Raw genomic sequence first — 24,974 nt, 5'->3', positions numbered from 1 at the left:
GAAAATTTAAAGGGAACAGGAGGAAAAACATTTTTTCACAGACAGGATAGTGGTCATTTGAAATACGCTACCAGGGAGGGGAGTTAAAACAGGAAACCCCATAACATTTAAAGAGTATTTATATGAGCACTTGAAGAAATTAGGGTCAAGTGCTGGAAAGTGGGACCAGTGCATTTTTTTGTCAGTGTAGACTTGATGAAATGAAGGGCATCTTCTGTACTGAGGGATGATTCCATGATTTTATGACTTATTTTAAGTTTGGATTTCAACTTAATAGCATATCGACTATTTTTTAGGGATTTAATAATCTTTTGCAAACCAAGGCCAGATTATTAGATTACTTACAGTGTGGAAACAGGCCCTTCGGCCTAACAAGTCCACACCAACCCTCCAAAGAGCAACCCACCCAGACCCATTTCACTACATTTACCCCTTCACCTAACACTACGGGCAATTTAACATGGCCAATTCACCTAACCTGCACATTTTTGGATTGTGGGAGGAAACTGGAGCACCCAGAGGAAACCCACGCAGACACGGGGAGAATGTGCAAACTCCACAGTTGCCCGAGCCGGGAATTGAACCTGGGTCTCTGGTGCTGTGAGGCAGCAGTGCTAACCACTGAGCCACCGTGCTGCCATGATGGAAGGCATCCTGTAGAGTTGAAGGAAGATTGTTTGTATTGTAGGGTCTTATGACAAGAAAAAAGAAAATTCTGAAATATATTCCCTTGTTTTTGGGTTTAGAATAATCAAGGATTGTGTTTAGCTTAGAAAACCCAGAGATGGGTAAGGTTTTGGTTCCATTTGAATGAAACCAGAGTAAAGTCAAATGTAAGAATCATTTCTCCCAGAAAAAGAGAAGTGTTTGCTTAGAGCAGTTAGGGAATAAGTTAATTCAGGGTAAGGATCTCAGTTGTGTGGGAATCAAAGGTAAAGGCTTCATACCTCTCAGGAATGGAATTAAAGGAAAGCAGTGGAGTCATCCACAGTTTTGATGAGGAATGAACACATTTAATTTTGATTAACTGCAAAGTGAGGGTGTTGTGAGGTAAGTATAATTTTGTTTTGCTGGTCATCAAAATATTTTAATCTGTGCAATATAAATAAATTCAATTCAATTCAATAGCTTGGTCTGTTTCATTTTGTTTTCCTTTCTTTTGTGTGATAAAGTTCTGTTTTATTGTTGAAAGTAGATCTGCAAACTTCAGTATTTATGTTTTACTGAAGGATCGTCACATAAAATTTTTTAAAAATCTATCATGCCAGATTTCATACTGGGATCTGTCTAGGAGCATCATCAGCTGGAATCATAACAAACAAAAAGGAACTGAAATGGCTAGTAGCTCTAAAAAAAATTTCTATTTGTCACTTATAATTTCTTTTTATTCACTTGTGGGATGAGGGTGTCACTGGCTGGGCTCAGCATTAATTGCCGGCTCCTAGTTGCCCCTTGAGAAGGTCGGGGTGATCGGCCTTCTTGAATTGCTGCAGTCCACCTGCTGTGGGTTGACCGTCACTGTCCTTAGGGAGGGAATTTCAGGATTTTAACCTGGAAGTGAAGGAACAGCGATAGATTTCCAAGTCAGGATGGTGACTGTTTTGGAGGGGAACTTGCAGGTTCCTGCTATGAATAAAATTTCCACATGTGGAAAGAAACGTGGAAGATGAAGGATGTGATGAAAAATTAAGAAAGGTGACGGAGTCCTGTGAACAAACTCTGCTTGAACTACTGCATTCCTTCAGTAAGCATCTGAAGAGACATAGTCAGTAATGTGTGGATTAATATTGTGGGCTGTTGCTAATAACTGGGAGTCATACAAATCGTTTTGTTCTTGCTGTTCTTGTCTTTAAAAGACAAATAATAAGAGTATCACAGAATGAGAAAGCAAAGAGCTCCTCAAACCTGTTCTGCCATTTAATTAGATAATGGCTAATTCACACTTTCAACTCAATTTGCCCATCTCAGTTTCATAATCTTTAAAACTCTTTATTAACAAACATCTACAAATCTCATTAATTTCCAGTTTAGCCCTGGCCTCAGCAGTTATCTTGGGAGATCAAGTTTCAAATACCACTACCTTTTCCTCATGAAATGTTTGCTGACGTCACTCCTGAATGACGTCAATGTAAATTTATAATGATGCACCAAACCTAAACGAAGTACTGAGAACACTGGAGATCGGAAACAAACAGAAACAGAAAGTGCTGGGAAAACTCAACAGGTCTGGCAGCCTCTACGGAGAGAGAAAACAGAGTTAATGTTTCTGGTCCTGTAACCTTTCTTCAGAAACGCCAACTCTGTTTTCTGTCCACCGAGGCCTGCCGAGTTTCTCTCGCATTTTCTGCTTTCATTTGTTGAAGTTATGCAGTTTTGTTTTGAAATCCTGTTACCAGCGAAAATAACTGAGGCTAGCCAAGGTGACATTCCCAGGGGAAAATAACTGAGGCTAGCCAAGGTGACATTCCCAGGGGAAAATAACTGAGGCTAGCCAAGGGGACATTCCCAGGGGAAAATAACTGAGGCTAGCCAAGGGGACATTCCCAGGGGAAAGCTCACCTCCTCTAGATGTACGATAAAGGTGATGTTTTGTCCTGAATCAGTGGCCAGTCTGCCGTTGCTGGTGATGAGGTGTAGACCCCGTGGCACTCGGTTTGAACACTGTTGCTGCTTAGCTGCGTACTGATCTCTGACACCGTCGGTGCAATTGTTAGAGCCAACCTTTCTGTAACTGAATACATAGAAAAACATTGAATTAAAGTTGAATTTTAGCATTAAACAGTCTCTGACTATATTCTTGTGTGCCTGGTACATGAACAAGTATTTCATTATTGTGACCAACTACCTGAAAAATTAACTGGACAAACATAACTCACCCAGTGGGTTGGAGTGGAGCAGATTTGGGACATTCATTGGAAGCTGGACAAATAAATGTGGAAGAAGGAATTGAAGTTGATTCTGGGAGGGAAGAAATGATGTGTGGAAGAAAGTTTGGATGACATAGATCAGTTGATTTGAAAGACTCAGTTCCGAAGAAGGGTGACTGGACTCAAAAGGTTAACTCTGCTTTCTTTCCTATCGATGGCACCTGGCCTGCTGAGCTTCTCCAGTAATTTCTGCTCTAATTTGAGCTGAAGGACAAGTTTCTGTACTGAAACCTCTGGTGTAGTTTTGTGAACCTATTCTATTCTGGAAACCAAAAAGTTACTCCAAGATTGGGACAATAAGAAGTGACAGAGAGACGTGGAGTTGTGTGCTGAGCTAGGAAATACAACCCAAGGTTTCTCTTTGGAGAGACTTTATGCACTGACATGATGCACGGTGGCTCAGTGGTTAGCACTGCTGCCTTACAGCACCGGGGACCCAGGTTCGATTCCACCCTCTGGGGCGACTCTCTGTGTGGAGTTTGCACATTTTCTCCATGTCTGTGTGGGTTTCTGCCGGGTTCTCCGGTTTCCTCCCGCAATCCAAAGATGTGCAGGTCAGGTGAATTGGCCATACTAAATTGTCCACTGTGTTCAGGGATGTGTAGGTTAGGTGCATTAGTCAGGGGTAAATATAGAGTAATAGGGGAGTGGGTCTGGGTGGGTTACTCTTCGGAGGGTCGGTGTGGACTTGTTGGGCTGAAGAGCCTGTTTCCACACTGTAGGGGTTCTATGGAATATATGGATTCTATTCTATGATGCCACATTGAAGATTTGACATTGAATCCATAATAGAATTCTGGGAGATTGAAGTGATAAAATAAGGTTTGTAATTCAGTTTGATTCCCAATCCTGCTGAAAGCTTGAGGTGAACATAATCTTAAGTGAAAATTGACAGAATTGTGGATGCTGTAAATCAGGAACAAAGCCAGAAACTGCTGGAAAAGCTTAGCAGGTCAGGCAGCATCTGTGGAGAGAAATCAGAGTTAGTGTTTCACTTGTCCTCAAACATTAACTCTGATTTCTCTCCACAGATGCTGCCTGACCTGCTGAGCTTTTCCAGCAATTTCTGGTTTTGTTTGTGAACATAATCCGAGTTGATTGTTTGTCACAGGTGGTTATTTGCTTTTAAGTCACTTGCTCATTGAGTTCCTGGTCTCTGAGGCAGCAGATGGAAAATATCAACAAAGTGAAAGAACCTCCTTTTCAACCAGGAGGTAGTGCTGCCAAGACCTTGATGTTGTTGCGTGCAACAGTACAGGGAAAAAAAAGACCAAAGTGCTGAGAACTGAAGATGAATAATGTAAATGTTCTCTTTATAAAGGTTTACTGGCTTTATTTTACGCAAAACATTACTTCACATCGTGATAAAGAAAAAAGCGTAAATACAGAGCTAAAATCAATCTGTCTGTTCTCATCATAACATATATTTCTTAATTTCCTGTAAATACATATGAACTTTCTGGGGGTACAAGCAATTTGTCTTTGTCGTGTTTCTGCCGTCTGCTGGTAGGAAATGGAACGCTTTATATAAAGCCGACTCCTGCAGTGTTGCTAATTTTAATGCTCGACCCCTTCAATTTTTCCCACAGAACTAATGAACAGCTTTCTGCCAATGCTTCAAGCATCGTAAAAGGATTTGATTTAGTTTCACGGAGTCCCTGCTGTTCCTGGATTGTGCAGCTACCATCATCTGACTGCGTGAATTGCTACAAATGGAGAACACGTCTACCCAGTGACAAACTTTGCTGTTTCAGCCAAAGGTTTAATGGAACAGAAGAGGCGAGGGTCGTGGATGGAGAATTGGCACATGGATAGGGCCATGTGACAGCAGAGAATTTTGCTGCTGAATCCCACAACAAAACAGGAAAACTATCAGAAGGAAAATCATTGGAAGGAACAATGAGGAAGCCCTCCTCCCCTATTTCGATGTTGCCAGTTTTTATATAATTGCCTCCCAGGTTTTTTTTAATCCCTAACGTCTGGATTGGCTGATTGATGGTAGCTAAGACAGCCACAGGAGCACTGGCACAAGTCTTTTTTTCCCCTTTCCTGACCCCAATGAGATGTAAAACATCACCTGCAAAAGAGATCTGTCCAAAAGCAAAGCAGGGAATGTGTGAAAGGTCACCCACGAGACTCTGACTTCAAATGCCATTTGAACACAGTCCCGAGAGCAAGAATTCAAATCAATACACTGACCTAATCAAACATCAAGCAATGTGCTGAACTAATCTCACTGCACTGTGAAAGAATGGAACCTTTTCAGCTTGCAGTTACTCGGGGAGTGTCAGAGTGGACTGACCTTGATCTCCGTAAGGGACAGTGGTCAGTATCTAAATATTCACAGTTAATTGCAAATAGAGGGTGTCACAGCAGCTTACTCACCCTGTACTGTTGAGGTAGCTCTGCCCCGTGATACACTCCATCGCCATGAAAGAGGGATTGTACCAGAATGCAGGTAGGCACCTTCCGTCAGAGTGACGCTCATACCCATAATCGCTGTCCCATTGTGAACGAACAAATGAGAGAAAGAGACAGGGAGAGGAAAAGTTGGAACATTAAAATCAGCATGAAGCAAATGCACCTTTTTTTTTGAAATCCAGCAACATTATTCACCAACTCAAAGACAACAAGACGCACTTTGCTCAAGAGGTTCCATAGAACAATAACTTGCATTTACATAGCACCTTTAATGTATTAAATGCCCCAAGCATTTCACAGCAGTACTATCAAAACAAAACTAAACACCAGGCCATTCAGGGAGATATTAACGATGATAGTAAAAGGGACTCTTTTTTAAAAGCTATTTAAGAGGGAGGCAGAGATGTTGAGAGGTCCCTCAGCAACTAAGGGACGAGCAAAGGAAATTGGGAATGTGGCTGAGGTTATAAGGTTGATGCGGGGTGTGGGAGCAGTTACAGAGACCGCAAGGAGAGTTGAGGCCATGGAGAGATTTGAAAATAAGGATCAGAATTCTCATTCTGTGGTGTGTCCTAAGCACACTGTCTCTATGACAGGATTAGAACACCCTATTTTGGAAGGCGTGAATGGTATGTGTACAATCCTGGCATAACACAGTCCCTGCTAGTATCTACACTGAGGTCTGCAGTTCCAGAGATTTCGGGAATGGTACAACACAGGAGGACTACTGCAGGAGGTCATGAAAATTTGGGAAGGTACATTATTAGTATTGGACTGTTTTCATTCCAGTGCATCAGCTGTGATCAGTTTCAGCAAGACTTTTGTTTTAATTAATTCATGGGATGTGGGGGTTGCTGGCTGGGCCAGCATTTTTTGCCCATCCCTAATTACCCAGAGGGCAGGTAAGAGTCAACTACATCCATGTGGGTCTGGAGTCACATGTAGGCCAGACCAGGTAAGGATATTAGTGAACCAGACGGGGTTTTCCGACAATTAACAATGGATTTATGGTCATCAGACTCTTATTGAATTTAAATAACACTTTGAATCCATAACAGGATTTGAACCGGAGTCCCCGGAGTGTTACCTGGGTCTTGGATTAGCAGCCCACTGATAATACCATAAGACCATCACCTTTCCTTCTGATAAATCAAAAACTGAAATTACTGGAAAAACTCAGCAGGTCTGGCAGCATCTGTGGATGGAAAACAAAGTCAACATTTCAACTCAAGTTCTGATGAAGGGTTACTGGGCTCAAAACATTCATGCTATTTCTCTTTTCTTAGATGCTGCTAGACTTGCAACCCTAACCACCTTACCATACATCAAAGAAGTTCCAAAATGACAGCCAGACTACTGAGACCCCTCGGAATCCTAGTAGCACACAAATCCACCAACACTCTCAAACGAAAACTAACAAACTTAAAAGACCCAGTACAACCCATGGACAAAACCATCGTCGTCTACAAAATTCCATACAAGGACTGCCACAAACACTACGTAGGACAAACAGGAAAAAGGTTAGCCACCAGGATACACGAACACCAGCTAGCCACAAAAAGACATGACCCTCTCTCCCTCATAGCCCTACACACGGATGAAAAAAACCACCAATTCGACTGGGACAACGCATCTATCCTGGGACAGGCTAAGCAAAGACATGCCAGAGAATTCCTAGAGGCCTGGCACTCCAAACACAACGCCATAAACAAACACATAGATCTAGATGCCATCTATCAACTCCTCAGAAAACGAACAGGAAATGACATCACCACAAACCCAAGGAACCCCATCCAGGAGAAAGATATAAATAGAAAGCAGGAGACAACAGTTTCGCTTCACTTGGAGGTCGCCACTGATGATGTTACCTAGCCAGGGAATGAAACATCTGGATATCAAACCTACAGCTCAGCGAGCAAACCTACACCCCATTGTATCAGTCATTCACATCAAAAATGTGCAATGCCTTCTGCTCAATTTTCTCAAGAGCAGGCATAACTTTCTTTTGCAGAACACATTGATTAATCAATGCCACATTTAATAATCAACAAAAGGCATTCTTTAATGAAGTGAATAGGTATCCTCAAATTCACAGAGCTCAAAACTATGGAAGGGAGCTGGCTTAGAGTTTGACTGGAAAATACAAGACTTCATGAGAGGGAGGAAGAATGTGTGAAAGAGGATAATAGCTAGAGGAGCACCAAACTTCTGAATAATTATAACACCTCTGATAGTTGCTCCTTGAATTTCTGAACACTGATCCCTGCAATGTTTTTTGACATCGTGTGAATGTGTAAGCAACTGCTTAGCTGAACTGTCATGAAGATGTGCATTATCAAATGGTGATTTCAAATCCAAGGACTGGAAACTTGAACTTTTAAGAACAACTTTTATTTTTTAATCAAAAATCGCCTGTTTATTTACTTTTTAAAAAAAATTATCCCCCACACTCCCGCCTAACTGCGGTAGTGCTTATTTTTTTCCCCAGCACCCATGGTGTGTGTGTGTGTGCAGGTGTGAGACACAGTGAAAGACACAAAGTATACAAATCTTTATTCAATTTCCACCACCAGGAAAATAGGAAAACACCCGACTGGCCAGTGACAAGCAGTGCCCTTCACCTCAAAGGGCAATGCTGTGTGATCAAAACAGTGAAAGGGAGGGCAGGGACTAAATCAAAATAGAGTTGGAGGGGGAAATGATGCACTCCACTCCCTGCGGGAGCCCACCTCTCCCTGAACAACTCCAGGGTGTCGGTGGACACCGCGTGCTCCCACTCCAAGGACACCCGGGCTCTAACATAACCGCGGAAGAGGGGCAGGCAGTCGGCCCTCACGACCCCCTCCACGGCCCGCTGCCAGGACCTGTTTATGGCCAATTTGGGAGAACAACCTTTAAAACAATTGACTAAAGAAGATGATTGGAGAATGCTGAAGGGGCAACGAAATGCTGGCTCAGTGGTTAGCACTGCTGCCTCACAGCACCAGGGTCCCAGGTTCGATTCCAGCCTCAGGCAACTCTCTGTGTGGAGGTTGCACATTCTCCCCGTGTCTGCGTGGGTTTCCTCCGGGTGCTCCGGTTTCCTCCCACAGTCCAAAGATGTGCAGTTTAGGGTGGATTGGCTGTGGTAAAATGTAGGATTATGTGGATAGGGTTGGTCAGTCTTTGGAGGGTTGGTGCAGACGTGATGGGCCAAGTGGCTTCTGTCCGCACCGTAGGGCGTTTATGACTTAGACCTAGTTTACAGCTGCCTGTGAGGTTGTTTTGCTGCCACAAACCTGCTTTAACTGAAGGAATATGAAGGGTGTGTTTGCTCAATTGTGGCTGGGTATGAGAGCCTCACTAGAAAAGGTTCTCATATCAAACAAGAAATAGTTTACTCCATGGTAGCAACTAGTTAGAGTTTACACTGACATGACAGACATGTGTCTTAAAGGTATATTTTCACACTGACTGTGAGACACAACAGTTCCAGGTTATGATGACGTGATAGACATCGTTAAAGAGACTATGAGCTGGATCTCCTCCGAGATCCTGATCCATTCTCCCAGAAGTCCCTGGTGACATCATCATCGTAGGTACTGCTTTTCCTCCTTTTCCAACCCTTACACAGCGATACACTGAAACAACAGCATGAAGACAGGTACCCCCAGTTACATTATAGCGCAAAACACATTCCGCATCAGTCTGTGGTTTTGCAGAGACCCCACCAGAGAAACCAACCCCTGAGGAATATGGAAGATTCCTCTTCTGTGTCATTAACAAGATTTCACGATGAACAGACACGCTTCAGCTGCTGGGAAATAGGACATTAACTTGACGTAAGTGATGAGCCAATAGCTAATCAGACATGAACTAATCAAGCTACCGTTTAGAACGTACAAACAACAGCCTCATTTGGATTTTCTACAGTGATCATCTTCATGATAATGACATGATGCATATTTTAGCTCCAGAATGTACGAATGAAATGTAACTCCTATAGTACAGCAGAATTCAATGAACATTTATTATAGCTCCTGTAAGCTACATATATCCAGTGCCACCACAGACACTTGCATGTCTAGGCTTAAACTAAACAATTTGATGGACTGCCGTACCTTTCCCTCAGCATGCCATGCTGCAAGAGGACTCAGTAAGATGGAGACCGCAACTTCTATGTAATTAGATCACATGTCACAATATGATACCATGAGTAAATCTCTTGAAAAATATATTTCACATCTGCTATGAGATTCCCTTCTGTGACAGTAGAGAGAGAAGTCATATGACTAGACAATAAAAATGGAAAGTGCTGGAGAAACTCTGCAGGCTGATAGTATCTGTGGAAAGAGGAACAGGGTTAACATTTCGAATCCAGTAAAAGTCCTACTGGATGAAACTCAGTTTCTCTCCTCACGGGTGCGACCAACCTCCTAACATTCCCAATAGCTTTCTGTTTTTATTTCAGATTATCAGCATCCACAGTATTTTGCTTTTATATGACCAGACAAGCTTTTAATGTGTTCTGAAGCATGTTCTTGCTGAAGAACTGAAATAACTAGGCTCAGAGTGGAGAAAACAACTCCTCCCTCGAATCTGAATGCTAATCCAGCTCCCATCGGTCCTGCCCACAAACTGATGTTCTCTCACCCAGATTTGATTGTGTCTTCACTGTCACAGCAGACAGAGATCTTTTAAACAAAGACTTCATTTTCACAAGTGTGGTTTCAGACAGGAGGAGGATTTCAGCTTCAGCTTTGAACCTCTCTCAGCCGAAAGCAAAAACTCTTGGGATCTACAGTCAGACCAGACAGCAAGCTGCAATCAGTCTACCTCATCTTAACCTTTTTATTGAAGATTAATGTAGCTAAACAAATCCAGCTATATACTGTTTCTTTTATGTTTTTTGACTGTCTATGCACAAATATATACTTGAACCTATAGCTTCTAGTATTTGACATTTCTACCCTGGGAAAAACTCTCTGACTGTCCATCCTATTCATGTCCCTCGTTATTTTATACACTTCTGTCAGGTCAGCCTTGAATCCAAGTTTGTCTAACCTCTCCTTGCAGTTAATGCAATCCAATCCAAGCACCATCCTGGTAAACCACTTCTGCACTCTCCCCAAAGCCTCCACATTCTTCTGATTGTGCGGTGTACCGTTGGGGCATGGAGAGAAACCCTCCAGGAAACTCATCAGAGTTGATAAATGAGCTCATTTCTGGTAAAAGGTTAGAGTCAGGCCTCTACATTGCTCTCTCAGTAACATTCCCACATTACTGAAGGGAACAGAACTCAGATTTTGCTCAAAAGAGTCATGTTGCTGATGCCCTTTGTCTTACACACATCAGGACAAATGCAAGAATACCACATTTCAAATGATCTGAAAATGTCATACTCAACAAAGGAAGGACTGCTTGACAAGTTGACTGCTAGCTACCTTTCCCCAAGCCTCACTCCTTCTTCTTTATCTCTCAGCTCCCTTGGGCAAGCCCCATTCCTGATGAAGGGCTTATGCCCAAAACTTCGAGCCTCCTGCTCCTCGGCTGCTGCCTGACCTGCTGTGCTTTTCCAGCACCACACTCTCAATTTTAACTCTCCAGCATCTGCAGTCCTCACTGTCTCGGAGTTGATTATAACCTGACTGCGAAGCCTCTTCCAAGGATGCCTACCTTGAAGAGGTTCTCCTCCTCCCTCTACAAGCATCTCAGTAAGTCTCTCTCTCACTGCACCCACCCTCCCTCAGGCCATCTTCTCTGCCCCGAAGCTCTTCACCTCCACCCCCCACTCTGACCTAACATCTCTACCCCAACCTTCATTGATTTATCACATTTCCAGCTATCTCCCCCAGCCTTACCCCTTCCCCTTTATCTCTCTGCCCTCTTGGGCTACCCCCCCCCCTACATTCCTGATGAAGAGCTTACACTTGAAACATTGAATCTCCTGCTCCTCAGATGCTGCCTGACCAGCTATGCTTTTCCAGCACCACACTTCTTGAAGTTGACTCTGATTGTCTTCCCCTTGGGAACACCTCAACCAATGAGAAACTATAGGTTCCCCACTCTCTTGGGTCATAGAAGGTGTCACACACCTGAACATTTACCTTCCTTTCCAGAGAATGGGTTGCTGTGAACAAACCTATGATGTTTCTAGCAAACGTAAATGAGCACCCTTACGGAATTTAAGAAACATTTGGATATACAGGGATTGTAGTAACATGGATTTGGACTAAGAGATGGAATATGGGGTTAGATTTGATTGCTCCTTTTAGGCTGGTGTGGACCGAATCCATGTTGTACATTCGATGCTTTAACTGATATCCATGAAGATTAGTTTAGATTCCATACAGTGTGGAAACAGGCCATTCAGCCCAACAAGTCTACACTGACCCTCCAAAGAGTAAATCACCCCGACCCATTTCCCTACCCTATATTTACCCCGGACTAATGCACCGAACACTATGGGCAGTTTGGCATGGCCAATTCACCTAACTCGCACATCTTTGGACTATGGGAGGAAACCCACACAGACACAGGGAGAATGTGCAAACTCTACACTGACAGTCACCTGAGGGTGGAATTGAATTGGGGTCCCTGGTTTTGTGAGGCAGCAGTGCTAACCACTGACCCTGAGTTAGTGGAATGAACATAAAATCTTTCAACGCGTTGCCCTGGCGATGAATGCATAAAAAGTGTTGAATATTAATATTTGCTGCAACATTTTGATCAATGAGGGCTTGTAGCATCCCTATCAGTTAATAATGCAAAAGAAATAATGTTAGTCAAATGGAAACATCTGGTAGAGATTGCATTGCCACTAGACCCTTATGGAATAGCTGTGATGGTTCGCTAAACAATTCAGTGACAAGTTTGAACACCCCAGCTGTGCAGTATTTATAGTTTGGTAATACTTATATTTTGAACAATGGCTTTCTTCTATCTTGGAAAAGTTAAGTACTGCTGGGCGATGCTGAATTGAAATTGTACACAGGAGTGTGGAGATCATGGTAGTAACAAGGCTGGAGGAGAATTTGAATCCCAGAGATGTGTAGTTTGTGAATCTGCCAGTAAGGCACAAGGGAGGAAGATATATGGATTGAGCCATTTAACATCTGTACACAGACCAGCTTGAGCTATTTGCTATAATAGAACTGCTCCTGTTTGAGCTGTTTGGATTGATGGAGAAAATCAAACCATAATTTTTCTCTGCAATATAAAAACTGTTGATGAATTGGCTTCATTGTGTATGGCCTGCTTATCCTTCCTGACGCTTTGCAGTTTGTATTGCCATCATTTTTACAATGAAACCACAAACTGATCCATCCTCACTGATGTTTATGCCCCACACATGCCCCAGTCACCCTCATCTCATCTCATCAGCATTTCCTTGTCTTTCCTTTCTTCACCCATTTATCAAACGTGTGCTCAACATTCTGTCACGATTCATTGCAACTACTTCTGCAGTGGCTGCTTCCACATTCTAATCACTCCCTGGGAGAAGAAGTCCATTCTACATTGGTTACTGGATTTATTGTTGGGCTGGGGTGGACAAGGTCAGAAGTCACACAACACCAGGTTATAGTCCAACAGGTTTATTTGAAATCACAAGCTTTTGGGGCAAGGACTGGAGAACTTGAGCTGAAAGAAAAAAATTGTTCAAGCTTGGATGGTTTCCTTTATATCAAAAGAGGCTGAGGGAAGATTAATTGAGATGTAGAAAACTATGAAAGGTCTGAACATAGTCAATAGGCAGGAGCCATTGCTCTACTTAGCAGCAAAGTCAATAACCAGAGCGCATCGATTTAAAGTGATAGAGTTATAGGGTCATGCAACACAGAAACAGACCTGTCTGTCCGACCAGATCATGCCGACCTTAATCCCAAACCAAACTAGTCCCACCTGCCTGCACTTGGCCCCTATCCTTCCAAACATTTCTTATTCATTTACTTATCTAAATGTCTTTTAAACGCTATAACCATATCCTCATCCAGCACTTCCTCTGGAAGTTCATTCCAAACTTGAGCCACTCTCTATGTAAAGAAATTGCCCCTCATGTCCTTTTTAGATCTTTCTCCTCTACCCTTAAAAATATGTCCCCTAGTCTTGAAATCTCCCACCTTAGAGGTTTATAAAATCTTGAAATCTACCCCTCAAGATTTTATAAACCTCTATAAGGTCACCCCTTAACCTGCTGCACTCCAGTGAAAAATGCCCCAGTCTATCCAGCTTTTAATTATAAGCCTCCCATACCTCGCAACGTCCTGGTAAGCGTCTTTTGTCCTCTCTCCAGCTTAATGATATCATTCGTATAGCAGGGTGACCAGAAGTGGAGACAGTATTCCAGAGGAGACCTCACCGATGTCAGTGACTGACCTTTACATGACGTCCCAACTCCTGTACTCAATGGTCTGAGCAATGAAGGCAAGCGTGCTAAACACCATCTTTTTTACACTGTCTACATGTGACGCAAACTTTAAATCATCATCTACCTAAACCCTTAGGTCTCTTGTCCACAATACTACCCGAGGCCCTACTTTTCGTTGTATAGATTCTGCCCTATTTTGTTTTACAAAATGCAACACCTCGCATTTATCCAAATTAAACGCCATCTGCCACTCCTCAGCTGATTAACCCAACTGATCAAAATCGCTTGGCAATCTTATGTAACCTTCTTCACTGTCCACTATATCACCAACTTTGGTGTCATTCACAACTTGCTTACCATGCCTTCCATATTGTCATCGAAGTCATTTATATAAACAACGAACAAGAGTGGACCCAACATAAATTCCTGTGGCAACAACCTGCTACTGCACTGTGTGTCTGGGCTCAGGAAAGTTCAGGCTTACCAGCACCTCTCAAAGTGAATTACTTTGAAAATGAAGCACTATTTTTGCCTGTGCTTTGTTTGTAAGTGCTGGCTACACAGATGATGTCTGGTGGTGGTCAGTAGTTGAAAAAGGCTAAAATGTTGCAAAAAAAGAAGTCATGGTAATTTTGGTGTTGGGAAAGTTGCTCAGTTGTGTGTGATAGCATTTCTGGGTTTAAAAAAAAGATGGATTTATGAAGGAGAATCATAGGCGCTCACGTCATAGAGTCCCTGTCTCTGAGCCAGGCGGCCTACATTTATGTCTGACTTTCTCTCGAGGTGTGAAATAACTTCCTAAACAGGGCAATCAGAAAAATATCCAAAGGGGAGTTGTGTTTAACAAACTTAATGGATTTTACTTGAGGACGTTACTTGTAGTTCAGATAAAGAGATCAGTTCATGTGGTGTACTTAGATTTTGAGAAAGATTTCCATAAGGTCTCACACAAAATCTTAGAAGTCAGAATGCGCTAGATTCTCATCCAACAGGTTTATTTGAAATCACAAGCTTTCGGACCGCTGCCCCTTTGTCAGATGAAGTCACAGCAGGTACACCAAGCAATTAGAAAGTGGAATGGCACGAAGGAAATAATTTCAAGGGGCTTTGAGTATCGGAGGATTGCTGCAGGTACATGGAGCCTTGGTGGGACACGGCCTGGAGGTGTGTCAACAGTTTGATCACTTTATTTAAAAATGTACTTGCTAGAGAGAGTGTGTAACACAGGTTCACCGGAATAATCCCTGAGATGGCAGGATTGTCTTATGAGGAGAAACTGAGGAAATTGGATTTGTCTTCTAGATGCAAAGAATGAGAATTAATTTCATTATAACTTATACATTACTTCGAAGGTGTGACAGGGCGGATATCGATAGGATGTATTCCAGCTGGTGACTCCAGAACCAGGGGACTTAATCCCAGGATAGAGAGTAGGCCAAGCTGCAATGCAAAGGAATTTCTTCACTCAGAGGATAGTGAAGGTTTGGAGTTCTCTGTCCCAGAGGCTGTGGAAGTTGAGAATCTTCAAGGATGAAATCGATAGATTTCTGGAGGCTAATGACATTAAGGGGTACCTTAATAGAAAAGTGGCACTGACTTAGCCATGATCTAGAAAGTCAGTTCAGGATTGATGGGCTGATTGGCCTATCCTGTTCTGACGTTCCATAATCTGAATTGGAACCTTTAGCAATGATTAAATTAAAAATAGTGAACCTGGTAGTTCCTCTCTGAACCTATCTGTTTCTCTACCTCTATGTCTCCTTCTCTAAAGTTCTCCTTAAAATGTATTTCTTCCATCAAATGTTTGGGCACTTGACCTAATGTTCACGAGTGTTTCTCAGTTTCATACGTGGACTGATGATACCCCTGTGGAACCAATTTTCCAGTTTTAAAAGCAATTTATGTAAATGCATATTGCTTTTGTTGAAATTAACCCACAAGGTATGAATAATAAATGCATTTACTTTTTAAAAAATGCTTCTTCCCATGACTTCAGTAAGTGTCTTTGCATCAAATATAACCTATTGCTGATAATTCAGAAAACAATTTTCACAAAATTTAAGGAATTATCCAATGATATGATGTAAGCAATAGCAGTAACACTTCAATTGAACAGTTTGATTATTTGAATTAAGAATTCCTTTTTGACAAATGGCTTCACTGTAAAATACATAGATCCTCAGATAATGACTTGATGTTTGATGTACACGAGAAGCTTATAAGCTGCATTCTGCAACGGTAACTAATAATTAAAGATTTCTTTGATTAATTCATACTTGTGACACTGGCATTGTTGCCTAGACCAGCATCCATTTCGAATTGTCCAAAAGGCAATTACTATTTAATCATTTTTCTGTGAGTCTGGAGTCACCAGCAAGTCTGACCAAGTAAAGACATTTCTTAAACCATCAGACTCATTAGAAACAGAAACAGGAGTAGGCCATTCAGCCCCCCAGCCTGTTCCGCCATTCAGTAGGATCATGGTTGATCCAATATTCCTCATGTCCAGGGGTATGGGCCAAATGGTGGCAGAAGGAACTCAATTAATTTAGGATATCTGGTTGGCATGAACAGGTTGGTCCAAAGGGTCTGTTTCCATGCTGTATATCTCTCTGACTCTATGACTTTCATGCCCTTTCCCCACAATGCTTGATTCCCTTACTTATCAAGAATCTATCAGCCTGAAATACATACAAAGATAAAGGACTTTAGAGAACCAGATGGGTTCTTCCAACAATCACTTCATGGTCATCATCAGCCTGTTCTTTCCATGATTTTATTGAATCTGTCATGGCGAGATTCGAACACTGGTTCCCAGGACATTATCAGAGTGCCTGGATTACTGGCTCCAGTGACAATATCACCACGTCCACTGCACAATTTGCTATACATCATGGAGACCAAGCATTCATGAGGTACCCACCCTGCCAGTCCCTTCTCTGTCATCAAGGGTAAACCTGAGCTCTGACAGAGATCTACCATGATCCCATTGAACGGCAGAACATGCTCAAGGTTAAAGGTCACTTCCTCCTTCCCTCTGTTACCTTAACAAAATCCAGAGCAAGGTTGAAGAACATTATCCCGCAGCCCGTGCATGTCCTTCTGTGTAGTTAATCTTAGATAGGATGTTGGGATGAACCCCGAGGGAGTGCAGGGAGGTGGGGGTTGGAATGAGGGAGAGACAGAGAATGATAATTTGAGAATTTGGGAAACACTCATCAGAACAAAGTGAGAATGAAATAGCAGGGCAGTGATCTCTTTGACTTGCTATGCGTTATGTTTGAAGCTGATAGATCAGTTAGACTTTATCAGTGCTTTCAAGTCGAATTTAATACCTGCTTCAGCTTCACTGACATTTTTTGACATGGGATCATTATTGCCATACATAGAGTCATAAAGTACGGACAATTCCACAGTTTCACATGGATCCTGTTGTAAGTCTGTTCACAAGTCATAGAGTGATAGAGATGTACAGCATGAGAACAGGCCCATCGGTCCAACTTGTCCATGCTGACCAGATATCCCGTACACAAGTTGGAACACAATGCAGGACAATATAAAGGAGATGTTCACATATTGGATCCTTAAATTGACACAATGGGATCGCATTCATAAGTAAAAAAATTCTATGTTAGATGTTGGTAAACCACGGGCCTCTGGTATTTTATTTATTTCTGAACAAAACAGCATTAATGGCAGTGTATATGTATGCAACAAGTATATGTACAATAGTTTCAAAATATCTCTGCAATACTGTCTGCAGACTTGCTTAAACTGCCTCTGCTTTGAGAACCTTGTATGGTGGCTGTTTACTTTAGTTCAAAGTGTATACACAAACTTAACCAATCAAGGACAGGTACCAGACTCACAGAAATACAGAACAATTAAATCACTGAATATTACAATAATCTCTCATGTTCTAATTTTCCCTTAAGTCTCCCAGTACTAGACAGGTCTATCTTTTTTGTAATGCTTCAAATGTCTCTACTGTTTCCAGGGATTGATTGTGATGATTTGATCCATCACTCAATAATCCAGCCACTGGTACTTTCTGCTCTGTCTTTCTTTAGCTTTTTCTTTTAAATATTTTTCTTCTCGGCATCATCCTTTTTCTCCCTTATTAATGTGCCTGTTTGGGGAAGGCAATGAATGATTTAAGATAATTGGCAAAAGAACAGGGTGGGAAACGAGGAGTTGTTTGGTACAGTCGGGGTTGATGTGTTTTTGAAATTCACAGCATGAGAAGCTAATTGAATTGTAACTTTCAGAAGGGAATAGGTATAAACATAAATACGAGGAAAGTACAGAGCAACAGGGAAAGACCAGACCAGTGGGCCTAATTGGATAGTTCTTACTAACAGCCAGCACTCGCATGAGGGCTAATTAGCTTTCTCTAACCCAAAACATTGACCGTTTTTACAGCCGAGACCAAATTACCTCAAAATATGTTGAGAAAATAGCCGAGGGATTAGCTTTGCCTTGTTTTCAAGGTAAGTGCTATCTCGGACAAAATTGGTCAAGCTAACAGGCTTGAAGCAAAACACACTTTATGAATACATGATACTTAAAATACAACAAAAGAAAGAAAAATTGAATAACTCTTGGAAGAATTTGCAGAATAGTACATTATATGACTACTAAACAGGAACTGTTCCAATACAACAACTTCCCGCAAACATACCAAGGCAAAAGGGGAAAGTGAGGGCAGAAGATGCTGGAGACCAGAGGGGAGAGTGTGGTGTTGGAAAAGCACAGCAGGTCAGGCAGCATCCAAGGAGCTGAAGAATCGATGTTCCGGGAATGAATGATGAAGGGCTTATGCCCGAAACATTGATTCTCCTGCTCCTCGGTTGCTGCCTGACCAGTTGTGCTTTTCCAGCACCACACTCTTGACCCGTGGCAAAAGGCAAGCTTAGTAAAAATAAATTATCTCACAGGCAAATCATCAGTCCAGGAAGAAAAACATCAAAGGGAAACTCTGAGAGAGAAAGAATAGCGAGGAGAAATGCACTATAGCAGGGGTAATGTATAAACAGGGAGGGATGAAGAGTCGTAGAGTCACAGAGATGTACAGCATGGAAAAGACTCTTTGGTCCAACCCGTTCATGCTGACCATATATCCCAACCCAATCTAGTCCCGCCTGCCAGTACCCGGCCTATATCCCTCTCACCCTATACCTATGCCCTCTAGTTCTGGACTCCCCCACCCCAGGAAAAAGACTTTATCTATTTACCCTATCCATGCCCCTCTAAACCTCTATAAGGTCACCTCTCAGCCTCCAACACTCCAGAGAAAACAGCCCCAGCCTGTTTAGCTCTCCCTGTAGCTCAAATCCTCCAACCCTGGCAACATCCTTGTAAATCTTTTCTGAACCCTTTCAACTTTCACAACATCTTTCCGATAGGAAGGAGACCAGAATTGCACACAATATTCCAACCAATGTCCTGTACAGCCGCAACATGGCCTCCTAACTCGTGTATACAATACTCTGACCAATAAAGGAAAGCATACCAAATGCCTTCTTCACTATCCTATCTACCTGCAACTCCATATTCAAGGAGCTATGAACTTGCACTCCAAGATCTCTTTGTTCAGCAACACTCTCTAGGACCTTACCACTAAGTGTATGAGTCCTCCTAAGATTGGCTTTTCCAAAATGCAGCATCTCGCAGTTATCTGAATTAAACTCCATCTGCCACTTCTCAGTCCATTGGCCCATCTGGTCCAGATCCTGTTGTATCTGAGGTAACCCTCTTCGCTGTCCACTACACCTTCAATTTTGGTGTCATCTGCAAACTTACTAATTGTACCTTTTATGCTCACATCCAAATCATTGATGTAAATGACAAAAAGTAAAGGACCCAGCACCGATCCTTGTGGCACTCCACTGGTCACAGGCCTCCAGTCTGAAAAACAACCCTCCACCACCACCCTCTGTCTTCTACCTTTGAGCCAGTTCTGTATTCAAATGGCTAGTTCTCCCTGTATTCCATGAGATCTAACCTTGCTAATCAGTCTCCCATGGGGAACCTTGTCGAACTCCTTATTGAACTGTAACAGGGAGTGATGTACTGCAGCGGGGAGAGATGTACTGTAACAGGGAGAGATGTACTATAGCAGGGAGAGATGTACTGTAACGGGGAGAAATGTACTGTAACGGGGAGAGATTTACTGTAACAGGGAGAAATGTACTTTAACAGGGAGAGATGTACTGTAACAGGGAGAAATGTACTGTAGCGGGGAGAGATGTACTGTAACAGGGAGAGATGTACTGTAACGGGGAGAGATGTACTGTAATGGGGAGAAATGTACTGTAACAGGGAGAGATGTACTGTAGCGGGGAGAGATGTACTGTAACAGGGAGAGATGTACTGTAACGGGGAGAGATGTACTGTAATGGGGAGAAATGTACTGTAACAGGAAGAGATGTACTGTAACAGGGAATAATGTACTATAGCAGGGAGAGGTGTATTGTAACAGGGAGAGATGTACTGTAACGGGGAGAGATGTACTGTAACAGGGAGAAATGTACTGTAGCGGGGAGAGATGTACTGTAATGGGGAGAAATGTACTGTAACAGGGAGAGATGTACTGTAGCGGGGAGAGATGTACTGTAACAGGGAGAAATGTACTGTAGCGGGGAGAGATGTACTGTAACAGGGAGAGATGTACTGTAACGGGGAGAGATGTACTGTAATGGGGAGAAATGTACTGTAACAGGAAGAGATGTACTGTAACAGGGAATAATGTACTATAGCAGGGAGAGGTGTATTGTAACAGGGAGAGATGTACTGTAACGGGGAGAGATGTACTGTAACAGGGACAGATGTAATGTAACAGGGAGAGATGTACTGCAACAGGGAGAGATGTACTGTAACGGGGAGAAATGTACTGTAACAGGGAATAATGTACTATAGCAGGGAGAGGTGTATTGTAACAGGAAGAGATGTACTGTAGCAGGGACAGATGTACTGTAACAGGAAGAGATGTACTGTAACAGGGAATAATGTACTATAGCAGGGAGAGGTGTATTGTAACAGGGAGAGATGTACTGTAACAGGGAGAGATGTACTGTAACGGGGAGAGATGTACTGTAACAGGGACAGATGTAATGTAACAGGGAGAGATGTACTGCAACAGGGAGAGATGTACTGTAACGGGGAGAAATGTACTGTAACAGGGAGAGATGTACTGTAACAGGGAATAATGTACTATAGCAGGGAGAGGTGTATTGTAACAGGAAGAGATGTACTGTAGCAGGGACAGATGTACTGTAACAGGAAGAGATGTACTGTAACAGGGAATAATGTACTATAGCAGGGAGAGGTGTATTGTGACAGGGAGAGATGTACTGTAACAGGGAGAGATGTACTGTAACGGGGAGAGATATACTGTAACAGGGACAGATGTAATGTAACAGGGAGAGATGTACTGCAACAGGGAGAGATGTACTGTAACGGGGAGAAACGTACTGTAACAGGAAGAGATGTACTGTAACAGGGAATAATGTACTATAGCAGGGAGAGGTGTATTGTAACAGGAAGAGATGTACTGTAGCAGGGAGAGATGTACTGTAACAGGGACAGATGTACTGTAGCAGGGAGAGATGTACTGTAACAGGGAGATACAGACGATCGCTCGGAGAGATGTGCTGTCGTGAGGAGAGATGTATTGTAACAGGGAGAGATGTACCATCGTGAGGGTAGATGCAGTGCAACTGAATGATAAGTATTGCAGCTTCCACCTAGTTTCATATATCGCAGCATTTGTGACTACTGTTGAAAAACTAACACTAAAGAATCCTGGTTCTGTGGGAGCTTGACATGACTCTTTCAGGATGCTTCTATTGTTATTATGTTTAAAAACCCCAAAGCCTCCCAGCTGCTTGCTTTATTGACTTTGAAATGACAGCTCTGCTCCCTCTCGGATACATTTTAAAGGGATTATACCTGAGCTTTGAGTACACTTCATTGCAGCTTTCTCTGGGATGGTCAGATTGTGCACATGTCAAGCAGGCCAGATCAAACTGTGCCTGAATCCCTGTGACATCAGTGAACATTGACTTGTAAATATTTACGGGAGCTCTCTGTGTTGGTGGTGAGGGATGGACATGCCCCAAAATCTAAACATTGCAGCTTCAAGCACAAACACCGAGGGAGCAAAGGGACCAGAATATCACTCTTCGAGTAAGCATCACTGCTCCTGTTCCCTGTTACTCCTGTTAACTGCTACTTCGCAGGTGATTTATCATTTCCTGGATTGCTTTAATATATTAGATTTATTTAGCATATTGTCACTTGTGTCTAGGTACAGTGAAAAGTGGATAATGTTGCCATATTTGGGTGCTGCACGAGTTTACAGAATAAATTCCAGAATAAATTACTGAACGGCCTGGACAAAGTAGATGTTGGGAAGTTGCGTTCATTGGGAGGAGAGACTAGGACCCACAGCCTTAGAGTAAAGGGAAGACCTTTTAGCACAGAGATAAGGAGATGCTCCTTCAGTAAGAAAGTGGGGAATCAATGGAATTCATTGCCACAGAAGGTTGTGGAGGCCAGGTCATTGACTCTATTTAAAACAGAATAGAACAGTTCTTTATTGTTAAAGGGTTCAGAGGTTATGGGGAAAAGGTGGGAGAATGGGGTTGGAAAACACAGCCATAACTGAATGGCAGAGCAGACCTGATGGGCCAAATGGCCTAAATGCTGCTCCTAAGTCTTTTACTCCAAATTGTATCAGTGGTAAAATACTGAATACATTAATATTAAATTGATCTTACTAAAACTTCAAAAATTCATCCGTCCCTTTCTGTTGCCTTCACCCTCTCTGTTCCTCCAGTCAGTCCTGGGTGCCCTGGCTATGTGCCCCTTTCCTGCCGCCACTGTAGACTGTCGCTACAGTGCCCACCACCTCCGAGCTGGAGGTGATCACACGGCGCGGGCCCCTCACCTTCCCCCTGACACTGGACATTGACCAATGGGCTTCTGCCTCTGCGTTGATCAACAGGCTCCTGGCTCTGAGTCGATGGACAGGTTCCAGACTTGTCTTCCAATGCTGCTACCCGAGATAGAGCTACACAGAGCCCCAGAACCCCAGGAGCAGGTCCCAGGGCAACCAAAAGAAGCAAACGCTCCTGAGTTACTGAGCTGGAAAGACAACGATGACGTCTTGTGGATGTAGCAGAACCTGTCCCATGGGCCGAGAATCATGTTCAGAAGCTGACTCCACTGTCACCACCTGCTACCTGTTCATTCTCACCTGTTCGATTCCAGTGTTGCTATGAGGGATATAAGTGATATTTTGGGGGTGTTCTGATTATGTTTCTGTATCTGAACTGTTACGTTTGGCTTTTCAAATATCAATGGGTCCTCCTCATTTGTTCAGATGCTTCGTTACATTTCGGATTTCTGGCACTTATGGTTGTGTCTCTTGTGGTTTTTCTTGTGGAGTGAGTTGACAGTTTAGTGAGAATGCATTTTGTTGTAAAATAATTGGTGCACTGATCTTCAGCTGCTTACCTCTGGTTCCATAAGGAAGGTATATCTCCCCTCCAACTGGGTCAGGCTGCCCAGAGGTCAACTTTGAAGGATTCTCAAGGAGAAAGAGGTTGTTAGGAGTTTGCTATAATACAGGCATTCAAGTTTTAACCACCTGAGGTTACACTAAACTCCAACAAAGGGTTTAAAAGGCTGTTTAGAGAGCTCAATGATATTAAATGGCTTTAATGAGATCGAACAGCAATTTAGATAATCTCCAACTTGCAGTAGAAGCTAATAAACATGGACGTGACAGCAGTGTTCAATTTCAATTGGAAAATTGAAGTCATGATTTGGAGATGCCGGTGTTGGAGTGGGATGGACAGAGTTACAACTCACACAACACCAGGTTATAGTCCAACAGGTTTAATTGGAAGCACTAGCTTTCGGAATGACACTCCTTCATCAGGTGATTGTGGAGGACACAATTGTAAGGCACAGAATTTACAGCAAATGTTTGCAGCGTGATTTAACTGAAATCATTCATTGAAAAATACCTTGATTGTTTGTTAAATCTCTCATCTGTTATAATCACCATGATAGTTTCACTTCTTTCATATGTAAATCACAGAACTTTTTAAAAAAGTTATATTCTCAGGTTAACTGTAGCAATTGGTGTCAGTCCAGATAAGATGTTGAGATCTTGAAGGTGTTAGCCCCCTGTGTTCCCTGTTTGTGTCATAATGTTTTGACTGATTCTAATCTAAAAGGTGAGTTAATAGAGTCTTACATAGAGTCATGCAGTTTTTGAGCAAAGTATTATGTAACTCTGCAAGTACAAATTCACCCCACAAATGTATATGTGTATGTGGGCGTGTGTATGCATGTGCATCTGGAGTGACGGCTTGTGAGTGTCTGTGAGAGAGAGTGTACATGTGTGTCTGTGTGTGTGCATGAGTGTAAAGTGGTCTAAGTCTGTGAAAGGGTGCATGTGTGAGTGTGGGATTGTGCGTGTCTGCAGGAGTGTGTGTGTGTCTGTGTGAGAGTGTATATGTGTGCATGAGTGTAAAGTGGTCTAAGTCTGTGAAGGGGTGCATGTGTGAGTGTGCGAGTGTGTGTGTCTGCAGGAGTGTGTGTGTGTGTGTCTGGAGAGGGGGGTTGTGAGTGTCTGTGTAAGAGTGTATATGTGTGTGTGAGTGTAAAGTGGTCTAACTCTGTGAGAGGATGCATGTGTGGACTATAACCTGGTGTGTGATTTGTAACTTTGGAAAATTGAAGGAACAGTTAACTGAAAGGACAATATATAGTTGGTATCCTCAAACACTTATAAAGTTGCAGAAGACTTTTATACAGGTATTTGGAAAACGGAAAATGTTAAATCTGTGAAAATTTATGAGACTTAAACAGAGTCATGGTAGAATACAAGGTATATAACCACACAGATAAACACAGAGGGAGAAATGTGGAAAGTATCAACAGGAATGGAAGGACAGCATTTCTCTGTGGATAAAATAGTATCAAATACTGAAACTATCTGGTATTATCTGGAGAAAATAATAATAGACAGTGAACAGGGGTTATTATCTGCAATCTGTTATTGACTGCATTTCTTGTTACTTTAAAAACATCCTTGAGATTCTTACCAACACTAAATAGATAATGACATAAAAGATTTGTGTTTTACTTTGGAGCTGAGCAGGGAAATATTCCCTGGTATCCTCCACCAACATTGTGGAAAGAGATTATCAAGGTTTACTCGGATGATCCCTGGGATGGAAGGATTGTCTTACGAGCAAAGGTTC

At 42.5% G+C, this 24,974-nt stretch overlaps 1 protein-coding gene across 1 annotated transcript in view; it reads right to left on the bottom strand.

Moving 5' to 3' along the window:
* Window positions 1-24,974, bottom strand: part of LOC132826396 (VPS10 domain-containing receptor SorCS1-like) — an 815,604-nt gene that overhangs the window by 103,836 nt on the left and 686,794 nt on the right. The window contains exons 18-19 of the mRNA XM_060842288.1: window positions 5,313-5,426; window positions 2,560-2,731 (exon numbers count right to left, since the gene is read on the bottom strand). Of these exons, the coding sequence (XP_060698271.1) occupies window positions 2,560-2,731; window positions 5,313-5,426 (286 nt within the window). The remainder of the gene's footprint in view (window positions 1-2,559; window positions 2,732-5,312; window positions 5,427-24,974) is intronic.

Source organism: Hemiscyllium ocellatum, chromosome 22, assembly GCF_020745735.1.
Source record: "Hemiscyllium ocellatum isolate sHemOce1 chromosome 22, sHemOce1.pat.X.cur, whole genome shotgun sequence".
In the NCBI taxonomy this organism is placed as follows: Eukaryota; Metazoa; Chordata; class Chondrichthyes; order Orectolobiformes; family Hemiscylliidae; genus Hemiscyllium; species Hemiscyllium ocellatum.
The sequence above is the reverse complement of the archived record's forward strand: the minus strand, read 5'-3'. Positions and strand labels throughout refer to the sequence as shown.